At 38.9% G+C, this 13,653-nt stretch overlaps 1 protein-coding gene across 2 annotated transcripts in view; it reads left to right on the forward strand.

Moving 5' to 3' along the window:
* stv (BAG domain-containing protein starvin) overlaps positions 1-13,653 on the forward strand; it is a 36,338-nt gene that overhangs the window by 20,731 nt on the left and 1,954 nt on the right. Inside the window, exons 1-6 of one of the 2 annotated variants that reach the window (XM_014357151.2) lie at positions 4,273-4,535; positions 5,733-5,893; positions 11,717-11,920; positions 12,008-12,265; positions 12,351-12,933; positions 13,013-13,356. In XM_014357151.2, coding sequence (XP_014212637.2) covers positions 5,822-5,893; positions 11,717-11,920; positions 12,008-12,265; positions 12,351-12,933; positions 13,013-13,356 — 1,461 coding nt within the window. In that variant the 5' untranslated portion in view covers positions 4,273-4,535; positions 5,733-5,821. Of the gene's footprint in view, positions 1-4,272; positions 4,536-5,732; positions 5,894-11,716; positions 11,921-12,007; positions 12,266-12,350; positions 12,934-13,012; positions 13,357-13,653 lie in introns of those variants that run through there. The other variant, XM_089595365.1, reaches the window with a different exon arrangement.

Consider the following 13,653-nt stretch of genomic DNA (forward strand, 5'->3'; position numbering starts at 1 on the left):
TTTCCTTTTGAAAGGACACGAAAGTGCTCGTTTTTGTACAACAACTCGTCGATAAAGTGCGTCAAAATACTCGTAAAGGTCCTCTCCCGACTGTACACGCACGTACGGCTTCTCTGGGGCTTCTCTTTGTCATAGCCATCAGGTTGGCGGGGTATATGACAAGGGATCGGATGGCGAGCATCTGAATAATTTATCGTTTCTCGGAGAAGAACGACAAGTGGTGCTGCTTGTACACTCCCGCACGTCCGGGTCATACCAATGAATTTACGAGCCCGTCTCTCTTCATTAGATCTCGCGTTTTTTCAACGACAACACGCGTTGTATAGGTGGCACATACACGTACACCCTTTTTTTTTTTATAAGTACATGGCCAAAGGATCGAAAGACACATAAGACCAGAGCTCTCGCGATTGAATCGCGGATCGTTAAATAAAACTGCAATGACCTCGTCGTGTTAGGATTTATCGCGTTTGACCAAATTTGTATACGAGCTGAGCGAGTTGAATGCCGTGGAATATGTGTGTGGTTTTTAGACAATTGCATGGGAAAACGTGTGTGGAAGGACATAAGTGCGATTAATCGTAAGATTTGCATTTTTATCGATTTTTTTTTTCTTTTATCCCATTCGCGGGTCGAGTTGGCTTTTGTGTTGGGATTTAGGGTCGATTTTTCTTCACGATAAGTAAGGAAAATAAATGCGTTCCTCGTTTTGCTACTGATTACTAATCTTATGGTAGTAAGAAAAGAAATGTTTGTCATCGATTTTTTTTTTGGTTAAATATATATCATGTGCACTCGGCACTACAACCTTCAATGTCCAGACACTTTGGTAAAATGCTCTCAATAAGTATGTAAATATTTTGCACTGCAATAATTGTTTGTTAACTAATTTTAATTATTAAAATTATATTGTTACATCCGACAAAAATTCATGATCACATTATTCTTTTCAGATACAATAATTCTTTAGTTCAATCATAAAAAAAAAGAATTGGTAAAGATTTTGCACACTTTACTGATTTAAAAAAAAAAAAAAAAAAAAATCAAAGATTTATATAAAGAAGTAACTGGCGAGTGCGTGATACATTTAAAGCGACGCGACGTCGCCTGCAGTCTCCATTGCACATATACCAAAAAGAAACAGTTGGCCAGCGGCCGAAAAACCTCGATCGTTCCTTATACCGGAAGAAACTGCACGGGATAACATCTCCCGAAAAAAAAAAAAAAATAAGTAAAAACGAAAAACACGTCTCTGAACGCGTATGTGTAGCCAAAGATGGTGTGTGTACACAGTACATGTATTACTCGATTCGTGATCGATCGATAGCGAGACCTTGACTGCTGCCACCGAGTTTTGTCTTCCTCGTTAATTGTACGTGGAAATACTTGTCATTAGAACCTACGTTGGTACAATACCCAGGTAATCAAAAGGATTTTATATTTCGCTCAAAAAACGCATCGCAAGATCGGTAAGCTTCGAAAACGAAACAAAATCGAAAACCTGTCCAAGGACGTGGATCTGCCGAAAGAGTCATATCGAAGCTTGGCATTAAAAAAAATGAGTACAGTGATCTATAAATAAAAATTGACAAAAATAAATCCCCACCAGGCTGCACGAAAATAAAACGATTAATCAATCGGTAACTATTTGCCCGAAGAAAAAAAAAAATATGATACAGGTTCGCGAATCGGTTCATCTAAAAATACCGTCCCAGAAATACATTACAAGTGCATCACTTGACAATACCAACGTGCAATGATTCGTCGAAAAAAAAAGCTTCGTATACGATGATTCATCGTCGCTTTTGAGCTCCGCTAAGGAGAAAAAATCGGCACCATTAACAAGCGTGTAAACGGGCAGAGTGTGTGTGCAGTGTACAGGCGCCAGTGGAGATGGATGCGGCCAAGTGCAACGAAAGATCGATTTTTTAGATGTGAGAGAGATCGGTTCGACCCTGAGATCGGTATAACGTGTGTAACGCAACTGCGCGACCCGCCCACGTGCACCGATCGCGTAACGCGACGCGCAAGAGGAAGCCGAGCAAGCTCCTTTGTTTCTGTCGATGTAATCGGTAACTCTATATGCCGATCGTAAATTTTGCACGTTCGATGAACTGCCTGTGTTTTGGATGAAAATAATTTAAACGGCGATTTGTTAGGAATCGCGTGTGGGTAAAAAAACAGCCGATGAAAAGTTGTTTTAGTTTTCGAAGATGGAAAAGAAAATGATATACAGTGTACAGAGTTCAAGGGAAAAAATTGACCGTAAGCATGTCTCTGGTCGACAAGGTCGATCGCCCTTTTTTCTTCTCTTATTTACTATTGTGTGTGTGTGTGTATGCACGGCTCTCATAACAGCAGTATATATTCAATCAGTGTGGCTATTAAGTCATGTTTTTTTTTTTAATCCAAGGACCATTTGGTGTTATTTTCGGGATGCGTGCAATGCAATTATATTTCTCTAGTAAGCTGCAACTATTTTTTTGTACGTGTATTGTAAATTTGTTTGATTTGGTATCCAAAGAAAGTACGTCCTAAAAATTTGAGAATAATTGAAAAAATAACAGTGGTATATTATATTTGTGATTTTATGCTTAAAATTTTGTGTAATTCATCCATTAATATAACAATCTTTGTAAATAAATCATTTTTACTTTGTTGAGAAAATCGTTTTGTACAAATGATTGAATTCCTAATATTGTACTTTTTAAACAAATTATAGCTGATTAGACAAAAAAAAATATGTTTAATTGGATAATGATAATTAAACATTTTTTTATTACAAAGAGTATTGTTTTATTATCATGATGTATTATAAAAAATAATTGTTACATTATTCTTGACAATAACGTACATTAAAATCACAGTAATAATATTTTATTGGACCAAAGTGTGTCATTTTTTCATTGGGGTATGTATTGAATTTTTGGCAACGATTACCTTAAAATACAAGTAACAAAACGTTGCTTTATATGCATCACAATTAAGGTCGACATCAAAGTACACTTACCACCACGTACTAAACGAATTCATCGAAAAAAACAATTACAGTAAAACTCAATCGGATAAGTAAAGCTTTAATAGTAAAAAAAAATCTCGTCTTTTTAAGTAGAAAAGGAGCGAGAAACCGGTAAACTCAGGGCGCAGTCGCTAAAAATACCCAACTCCACCATAAATCGCTCGCAGTTGATCTCGCGTTTTTGAAAAATCAACAAATTAAAAGCCGAAGAAAAACGTGTCTGCATCGAACACACGCGAACCGGGAAGCTGCAACTCAGCGCCCGTATAGGCCGTAAAAGGCGAGGATACGTGGGGCAGTTAAAAAAAAAAAAAAAAGGCGACAGACCTTCGTTGGTTGGGTTTGCTTGTTAGAGTTGCCGAGATGTCGTGGGCGGCCGGGGAGAGGAGACAGGTGAATCACTTGTCGAGGAAAAAGAAAAAAGCTTACACGTCTGTTTCTTTCTTTATCCTCGTCTTGTTTTGCATTTTCCATAAGTTTGTACGAGTCGCCAAGTTCTCCATGTGACTTAACTTTTTTTTATTCATTAACCATATGAGAAGGTTGAATAAAGCAAAATGTTGCGAAAATTAATATTTTTTTGAACAATAAATTTCGCGCCAAAACTAAGTGACATCTCGTGAGAGTAGCTTCAACTATACACGATCATCTGTGTGTAATCAGTGACGTAGCAACTGTTGGTGGATGGAGAAAAACAAATATTACACATTAATTTTTAATAATTTTTTAGAGCTCTTAAAATACCTTTAGTACTCGAAATATTGTACATAAATACACGCAGTGACGTTCGCATTCCGTGAATGATCAACTACTGTTTCGGTCTCAAGTGCACTCGCCTGTCAAGTACCTTGAGTTATTTTAATGATGATGCGATCCAGAAAATAATTAACATACTTTCGCTGGAACCCAAACATTTACATAATATTCATGATGTAACGATCGTTAGCGTGAAAAAGACAAGTATTTTTCGATAAAACTAATTGGGAATTACGTTACTTGTCATAAGTATATGTACATGTTTTCATTGAATGCACACTATAAACATAACGAAAATGTACACCTGTTGAAAAAACATAAAAGAAAACTATAAAAAAAAGGAGGGGCACCGAAAATTCAAACTACGAGTGTGAGCCTCGCTCGGAACGTTCCAGCATTTTCTCGAGCTTCTCGAAAAAACGTTTCTCTCGTACGGGTGCGCCCCCTCAACGATTCAGCTGTCTCTGGCATTTAACTCGAGCTAACGACCACCTCGCGCTTCAGTATCCCAGTGATCGCCGAGAGCATAACATTACGTGATTATCGTCGCTCAAAGTGTACTTTAAAACTGTTTACCTTTGATTATCATCAGTGAAGTTTAATTATCAAGATTGCAGTAGTTTTTTTTTTTGGTTAAGTGATCAGTGTTCGAAATCACACGCGAATTTGTTTATCGCGAGCACAAGGGTTGTTTGGTTATTGTTTCGAGTGATCTTTTTCAAGAAAAGCCAAAAACAGGACAGGAGATAATTGTTTATCGGTAATTTTTGCTGTGTTATAATATACTTGTAAAATCCGCAGTTTATTTGAGTTGGATGTACATTGTATTGTGGGTGTATGTTTTTCTTGTCAACTTTTTTCACTTAATTTGAGCACTTTGATATTACGTATTACTTACTCTTTGAAAATACGAGTGGTCCTCTCTTTTTTTTCATCGTTTTTCATTCGTTTTTTTTTTTTTTCATACATTATTACACCACGTACTAGTTAGAGGTTAGCTTGCTTCGAGACCATTCTTTGCAGGTATTCTGTTACTTTTGACAGTCATATCGAACATTGCGTCGGTTGAACGGTTAAAGTAAGTATTTAAAAAAATTCAAAACTCTTTTAATTAAAACGGTGTTTCATTACAAAGTGTCTATTTTTGTATTCTCGATTTTGAACTTCCAAAATAGGTAGCCAAAAATTATTGTTTACTCTGAGGGACATTTAAATTTCGGGAAGAAAAAAAAAAAGTCGATGAAAACCGGTTTATCCGTGCGATCGAGTAAAGTTAAATTTAAATATCCCAAGGTTACTATAAATAAAGCGTCGCTTAAAGTATACACGAGCTTCATTTCGCCGCAAACAATAACAATATTTCACGTCCCGTCCGAGTTTTCTTGAACAAACATTTACTCGCGTCAATTACAATAATTTTGCCTCTCGTATTTTCAATGAGTTTAATTACTCAAAATTGTTTTTTTTTATTTAACCACTAGAATGCCTGTGTATATTGTATATTATGTGTGCACACTTTTTTACAATTTAACATTAATCCAGTTTGCGCTTTCTCTTACTCATTTATATTTAAATGTTTAGCTGCTTGGTTTTTTTTCTTTTTTTTAATACACGTTTACTTTACATGAAAATCGATTTTTAATCGCTAAAACTTGCACGCAATGCGGCCTTCAATCATGGTTTGAATACGGAGATGGGGCTAGTTGTTTTTTTAATTTTTGTTCGATTTATTACAGCTAGCAAAATCTCTTAGTTATAAAACTAGCTTGCAGCAAAATACTAGAAGCACCAAAAAGTAGATGGTAAACAAAAAAGCTCGCTCGCGTACGTCCTTACGACTAATTAATTTGAAAAAATATCATCCCCCGATTTATTGATTCAAAAGAAGTGAGAGAAAGCGCGATAAGTGATAAAGATCATAATGAAATAAAGAGTTAAAAACAACGGTTTTGTGTAGGTTGCGCGCAAAAAAAAAATAGTTAAAAGAGATAAGTAAGCACTCATTTGAGAGCCGTGCAACAAAGTAGAGTAGCTGCGACCGGCGACATGGACTCGCCGGTCATCGTCGACAGTGCAACCAAATTCGGCCGAGGGCTCGATCTGGATCGCGACTTTCCTGTAAGTTCATCACTGCTCCACTTAGCAGTTGACAAAAAAAATTTTACATGTTGTATTCGTAAGTTTATTCAATAAAATATTTTTTCATATAATACCAGTGTATGTTGAGAAACATTTTGTCCAAGTTATTTTTTTCAAAACATAGAAATATATGAACCACGTGATATGTATGTATTTTTTTTTTTTTCAAATTATCTAATAAAATATTTGGGTCTGTAACACTGACGAATATCAACTAGAGTTCAAAATATTTATTTTTCTTTCCCACTAGAATGCAATATGCCACTAAAATTTTTACCTGACAACAGCATTCGAAAAAGTACCACCTTAGTCTATTAACATAAGTTTGTTACTGTAGTTGATACTTTTTTCTCTAGTATTTATCTTTATTTGTTATAATTGCTTGACAGGTTTCATGTATAGTACTGTAAAAAAGTAACTTAGAGCACAATGTTACGTCCCGAAAAATTTTATTTATTATAATATTTTTTTATCATCGAGTATTTATTGATTAATTAATCACACACTGTTTCGATACAGTTAATTAATGATTAACCGACAATTCAAGGCGAAACGAGTACACATACGAAAATCCGGTTGGTGCTGATTCACGACTTCTGTGATGTGTATTTTTATTTTATTGTATACCTATAGGGGGTACCCACAATTTTCGGGATTCCTTGGAAATTTTCCGCTCGAACGTTTGCCCCGAAGGACAATTGATTTTGTCTCAACACACGTAACATCTCCTCCTTCGGTCTTTGCCCTTATTCGGCGCCACGTTTCTGAACACGCGCTCAAGCATCTCGTGTGCCCGAATAATGTACTCACACGTGACCCCGTTCGGCCAATATTTTTTATTGATCGATGCAAACTTAATAAATTTTACTTGCGCTGCTTTAATACGATAATTTCTCGTTTTGTCCTTCATTAATAAGGTTTTATACTTTTATTGTTATAATTGATCATTGCAGATTTGGCAATAGTTGCTTTAACAATTTTTTTTCTTTGAAACTGGAAAAACTTATTTTACTAGCAATAAATGGTCAAAGTTTTTGAAAAAAACCGTATTATAATTTTCATAAACTGCCCTATTCATTCTTGTTGGGTATGAAATTACCAGTAGCAATGAAATAAAATTTTCCAGTGAAATTAATTAACTATACAATCCTATTCAAGCTTATTTGTAAAAAAAATAAAAATGTATGAATTGCCGAGCATGTGTTGGTATGGCATGCGAATTGGTAGAAATTGATACGTCGTAATGGACGAAGTTTCATTTAGCAAAAAAATAAATTTAAAAAAAAATGCACCTCCCAACTTAAGACACCAATCAAAAACGCAGAGCACCAAGTGCCCATACTTATAATCTTCGTAAAAACGTATATATATTATGCACTTACGCGCAGGTTAGAAATAACTTTTCCGAGAGAGAAGAAACTGCATATACATACACAGAAACGAGAAAATGACGTGCCACGCGCGCAGCTTCTTTTCTTATTTCGCGATCGAACCGATCGCGCTTACATGTATTTGGTCCGCGCCCAGTTTTTGTGTGTATTTTTTTTTTACGGTGTTGCTCATTTTTTTTCTTTCAATTTTAATATTTTTCATTGACTCCTTCAAGTGAATGTGACGAGGAAAAAAAGTGCCATGGTTAGACGCCACAGTGTGTATTAATAAGCCTCGAGCGTATACCTTGAAAATCAGTGGGTAGGTATGTTTGTGTGTGTGTTTTTTTTCCTTTCGATTGAAAGCCAGAAAACGAGCAAACCGAAGAAACGACACCCGCGCCTTCTCGAACATTCCTACCGAACGTTATTTTTATCTTTGCCCCGCGCGCTAGAGTTTTACCGGAGTCGCGACGCTTTTTTTGCCTTCGCGATTTAGTTTGGAAGCTTACCCAAAGGGTTTTTTTGGGTTTGGATGGGAAAGAAGGGTGCAGTGTTTTTATCATTTGTATTCAGCTTCGGACGTGGCTAACGTGCCTCGCAACGTTTTTAGTGCTCAGCCGAGGAGGATGCAATTTTTATTTTACACGTTTTGATGATCCACTTGGCTTTTGGTTTTTATGCAAAAAAGAAAACGTTGCAAAGTAGAGAAACAAACATTTTGTGTACCGAAAAATCCTCGACAAAGAGTAAAGAGAGCCGAGACCCAAAATCAACAGAAGAAGGAGCGACCGGTGCCATAAAATATTGTTTTCGTGCGCGATTCGCTGAAAGGAAAGAAAAAGGTTGACGTATGCCCACGCGTTTTTGTATCGAAGGAGTGTGGAACAAAAAAACGCGCGCCCATATCTTTCGTTTCGCCGAATTATAGTATAGGACAAAACGGTTAATTCTTTTTTTTTTTTTCTTTTTTTTCAAACAAACTTTATTTTGCAAGCACTTTGTGTCTCGCTTTGTGTTCACCTGATACTGAAAAAAAAAACAAAAATGAAATTTTTCTAGCGTGTTTTTGGCAGCTATTAAGTCGTAGTAGTTAAATGGACGAAAATTAACAATTTTTAATCAAACGTCTGGGGAAATCATTACAAAGGTTATTAATTTTTTTTTTAAATTCGATTCCGTGGAACAATATCTATCCATTTACTTCGTCATTTGCGATGTCCAATGGAGCGCTCCAACGTGCAATTAGGTGCAAATCAAAAAAGTGATTCACCGAAAAAATTATTACATATCAGCTCCATACGCAAGGAAAAAACGAAAACTGGCTACCGTATAAAGACACATCATTTTTTTTTATTCAAACAAACGTGAAAAAAAAAAGAGAGTGACTACAACGCGCTTTGTTTGCGCATACCTGCGGAATTACGAAAGTCGAGCCGTACGCAAATATTTGAATGTCGCCTTTAAAAAATGTTATCAACTCGATGATATTAAGTTGGAAAAATCCAAGCATGAGTCACCCCGAAACTTTGAGCATCGACAAGCGAGCGTGTAAAAGATCCAAAATAAAACCGGCACGTGCAGTGCTGCGGGTTTGTTTACATGCCGCGATGATGATGAAAATCAAATAGAAAAAAAAAACAAACATGTGTATTGTGTACACACTTCAATTACCAATCGAGTGCACGAAGAAAAAAAAAAAAAAGTGGCTAAACAGATGGTAGAGGGAAAAAAGTGAATCGTCGGGTAGACAGGTACAATTCAGCGCTCGCGCGGAAAGCCGCGGTCACTGCTATAAATAACGTATACTCACCTAAATGAATACACATATACACACACGGAGGAGACATCAGTTCGAGAGAGACCGCGACACTTGTATTTTTTTTTTTTTTTCTTCCTCTCGGATTTTACAAAACACATTACAATTTTAAGACCAACTTTCAATCTGAAGCTCTCGTGTGGTGCGCATGGATATTTCAAATTATAATCCATATACCACAGACAAGTCACCAACTTGCGGTGGATGGATGTTGCTCGTAGATGGTCTTTTTAAATTTCGACCTAAAAGGCAGTGGTGTAACCTTGTACGGCTCGCGTGTGCACCATAAATCGCATTGTAAGTGCAACTTTTTGGCACAATGTATATATTTTAAGACGCTCGGAGAGCGCCCCGGCAGTGACCTTCGCTTGGCTGCACCGTGTTTTTTTTTTGTTTTTTTTTTGTTTTTTTTACACCGTGACAATAATCGGGCGCAGTCGACCTTGACCCAGTATTGTAAGGAATTGCACGTGTAGTACCCCCCCTCCTTTTTTTTTATTTGTAGTACGTACCGTCGAAGTAGTTTTTTAACCAAGTGCGTGGGATGAAGGGAAACTTGTTTTGAATCGCACAAATGACATTAAAAAAGAACAAAACAAAACAAAAAAAGTGACCATTTCGGTGCGCCAATCCAAGTGAACGTGGCAGAGAGAGGGAGAAAAAAAAACACTTCGCACGAGTTTGCCAAATCATCGGACTAATTTTAAAAAATTCTCTCGCATGCGAGTAAAAAAAGTGTTGATAACTCTACCGATTTTTTTTTTTTTTTTTTTGCTCGTTGCGTTTTTGTACGAAAAAACCTTTGACAGTAACATGTATATACCGACGTCGTTAGCGCCCACACCGGAAATTCCAAAAACCAAGCTCACACATATGGATGTGTTAGGCCTCGTAACTAATGCTTTTTTTTTTTTTTTATATGGCGACTACGTCACGCTCACAACACCAACGCCGACTTTATAATATTACACCCACCCACGCGAATGACGCGCGCGCGATGATGATGATGAGGTCGACGCGACGACGATCTTTTTTTTTTTTTTTTTTTTTTTTTTTTTTTTTTTTTTTCCATCTGTATGTGCGATGCGATGGCGGTCCACGTAAAAGGTAACGCGTGCCGAGAACGATTTTTTTCCCGAACCTTATAGACAAATACATCTGTAGGTTCGCGCAGGAAAAAAAAAATATAAACAACGCGCACTGGACTTCCGTGTATTGTCGGCGACGGCAACAATGACTTTGCCGAACATGTATATTATGCGGAAGAGCTTACGCAAGAACAAAAAAAAAAAGAATCCTAATAAAAGCCGAGTAGGAGTGTCAATTAAAATTACGCACTTTAATGTAAATATGGGAGCCCGAGAAGAAGAAAAAAAATGTTTTAGCTTCGAGTCGCTAATCGATTTCGGAGGCTGTACCGATGTTGGCTTCGGGTGTGTGTGTAACCTGTACATGTATGTACCTTGAATTATTTAGTGCACCGCAGTTCTCTTCCTGTTTGCATAATACAATAATTTATGCGCGTAATACCGGTAAATTGGTGAAAAGATGCAAGAAGATCGGTATCGCGATTCTATTTTTTTTTTGTATGGAAAATTGTAAAATGCGTTAGGGGGGAAAAGGATGTATGAAAGAGTTGCAATATACCATTACTCTTTTTTTTTTTTTTTATATTTCTTCACGTGAGTCAGTTGGCGTCGGTCTTTTATGGAGATTGAAAAGCTATACGTACGAGTGTAAACCGGTCGACGATGACTATATGATGACGATTTCTTTTGCTTTTCCCTTCTTTTTTTTCGGTTTTTTGTTGCTCATAGCGGAGCGACTCTCGCGCGAAGGAGTTACACGGTAAGAGGTTGGAAGAGCTTCGTTTGTCCGTTTTATTGAAAATGTTGGTATATAGTGGTTTTTTTTTTTTTTATTCGATCATATTGGTCGAAATGTTAGTGCACAGCGTTGAGAGAGAAAAAAAAAGTTTCCAAGTAAACATTTACTAAACTAGTACAAAGTGTAAATATTTTCTCTTCAAATGAGGATATTTTTTTTTTACAGTAAGAACAGTGCCTTTTTTTTATCTCAGTTTTTTTTTATTTTAAAGAATTTTTTTCGCGTATAACAAAAAAAACAAATCTTGAATTACCGAGGGTTAGATATGCAGCTTTGCAATGGTAGTTACTACCAGTGATTGATGTCAATGATTCAATGTTAGTCGAGCTTTTTTTTATACAATTTTTCAGTAATTTGTGTTAAATTTAATTAATTGAGTATTAGTTCAACCACCGGATAGTAAACTTTATTTGCTTAAAACTTTATTGTTAAGTATAGCGACGGAGAAAAACAGGTTTTCAGCACAAAATAGCATATCGTAGGTCCACTGAATTTGATCCGATCAATCACATAAGATCAATTTTTTACTACTAACAAAGCAAGGCAAGCAAAAAAGTTGCCAATTATATATATATACTACTAACTTTTTTTTCTTTGTGAGAATCAACTTGACTCGCACTGTTTCGATATCTTAGCCCCAAGTACTATACTTATGATCCAAACCCCACAACAATCTTTGGTAACTCAAAAAAAAAAACGATAATTTTTTTTTAATTCATTTTCCAGGGCTTTCCGTTCGACGACGAAGGTTTCGGCCGCCGAGGTGACATCCGCTCCCACCTGGACAACCTAGCCGCCCGCCACCCGGAGTTTGCCGACCACCTTCTGGGCCCACCCTGGGCCGACGTGCCCTTCGGAGGCGGCGGCTCCCTCCACCGCAACCGCAACCGGCGCGCATCCGCCGCCAACAACCACCAGCAACCCGACGAGGTACATACGACTCTCTTCATATGTGTGCCAAAATGTAGATTTGTTTTGAATAAAAAACCTAAAAAACTATCTTGCATCGAATCGCAGGACGCGCGCTCTCACACGAGCGGGGGCAGCGGAGCTAGTTCCCACGGCAGCGAGCCTGAGAACGTTGCCGAACACAAGCCCAAAAATCCCCCGGGGCTGCGTACCAACCATACCCTCGACATCGGCCAGCACCAGCACAACATGGAAAATCCCCAGCAGCAACAGCGCAACGTGAGATCGATGTCCGCGCCCCCGGAGAACCGCAACAACCAAAACGAACACCCGAGATTCGTCTCGAGGGTCGACATCACGCCACAGGTTGGTGCTGTTGAACTTGAGACTTATTTCAAGAGTCGAATCTGTTCAATAGTCCAAATGTCTAATGGTATCTGTTCGTGCGCAGGGTTCGCAGCAGCAGCAGCAGCAGGCGAACCATCAGTCGCCGCAGCAGTCGCCCCAGCCGCATAACCGCGAAAAATCGCCGGCGCCCCAGCAGCAGAAGCCTCAGGCGCAGCAGTCACAGCCGAGTCACGGTACAGTGAGGCACATACCGATTTTCGTGGAAGGCCGGGACGAGCCGGTGATCACCAGGAACAAGGATCGCCGAGTCCCAGAGGCCCCGGCGCCGGTCGCCGACGAGCCGGACTTTCCGCGGCGCCAACAGTCGCCGCCCCACTTCCAGAGGCCCTCGCACTTCACCAAGCAAGTGCCTTCCAGCTGGACGCACTTCCAGGATCCCTTCTTCGAGCACTCGAGCAGCCCTTGGCCACCGAGACACCCAGCCCGGGACTCGCCCTTCGGCTCGTTCAGGCACACCGACAAGCAACCCAGACACACGCAACAGTTCCAAGAGCCCCAGCACCAAACGAGGCGACAGGCACCACAACAACATCAACAGCAGCATCACACGCCAGCACAGAGCGAGCCACAGTCCGAGCCGCAACCTCCCAAGCCCAAGACACAGATTCAGCCGAAAGACCCACTTGGTGAGTTAGCACTTGGTTGCAAAGAGACGAGTATTTTTGTTGATTGTGATGGAGGTATTAATAAACTTTCATCCAACAGAGAAGGTTGCGTTGGTGCAACAGGAGGTGGACGCGCTGACTGAACAAGTTAGGCTTTACACGGGCAACTCGCGAACGGACAAGCAGTACATGTATCTGGACGAGATGTTGACGCGCGAGTTGATAAAGCTCGACGACATTGAGACCGAGGGCAAGGAGAACGTGAGGCAGGCGCGAAAACAGGCTATTAAGAGCATACAGGAGTCGATTAGTTTGCTCGAGTCGAAGGCCCCGTTGCCAGGACAGCAGCAAGAGTCTCAGGTCGTGGGGAATGCCGTTGACGAGCCCATGGAGAGCGATCCGAGCCAAGATGGCAAACCTGCCGAGTCCATGGACACTTCTGAGGTGAGTCATGACTGTTTCCGATACTAAAGGAATTTTATTGGGAGGAGGATTATTTTGAGTTGACAGGAAGCGCTGATAATTTTTTTAAAATTATTTAAAGGTTGCGTCCACCTAAAAATGGTTTTAATAGTGACCACTGTTTGGCAGACTAGTTAGTAAAAAATTTACGTTACAATAATAATGTTGCACGTTGTCATGGTGTAATAAATCTATATATACGTACATGTACCTTTCATTTTATGTAACCCTCGTTACGCACATAGACACATCCACATTATTATGTTTTTATTTTGCCTG

The sequence above is a fragment of the Copidosoma floridanum genome, unplaced genomic scaffold, assembly GCF_036245765.1.
Source record: "Copidosoma floridanum isolate Cflo_tuat_1 unplaced genomic scaffold, Cflo_Japanese_pri ptg000025l, whole genome shotgun sequence".
Lineage (NCBI taxonomy): Eukaryota > Metazoa > Arthropoda > Insecta > Hymenoptera > Encyrtidae > Copidosoma > Copidosoma floridanum.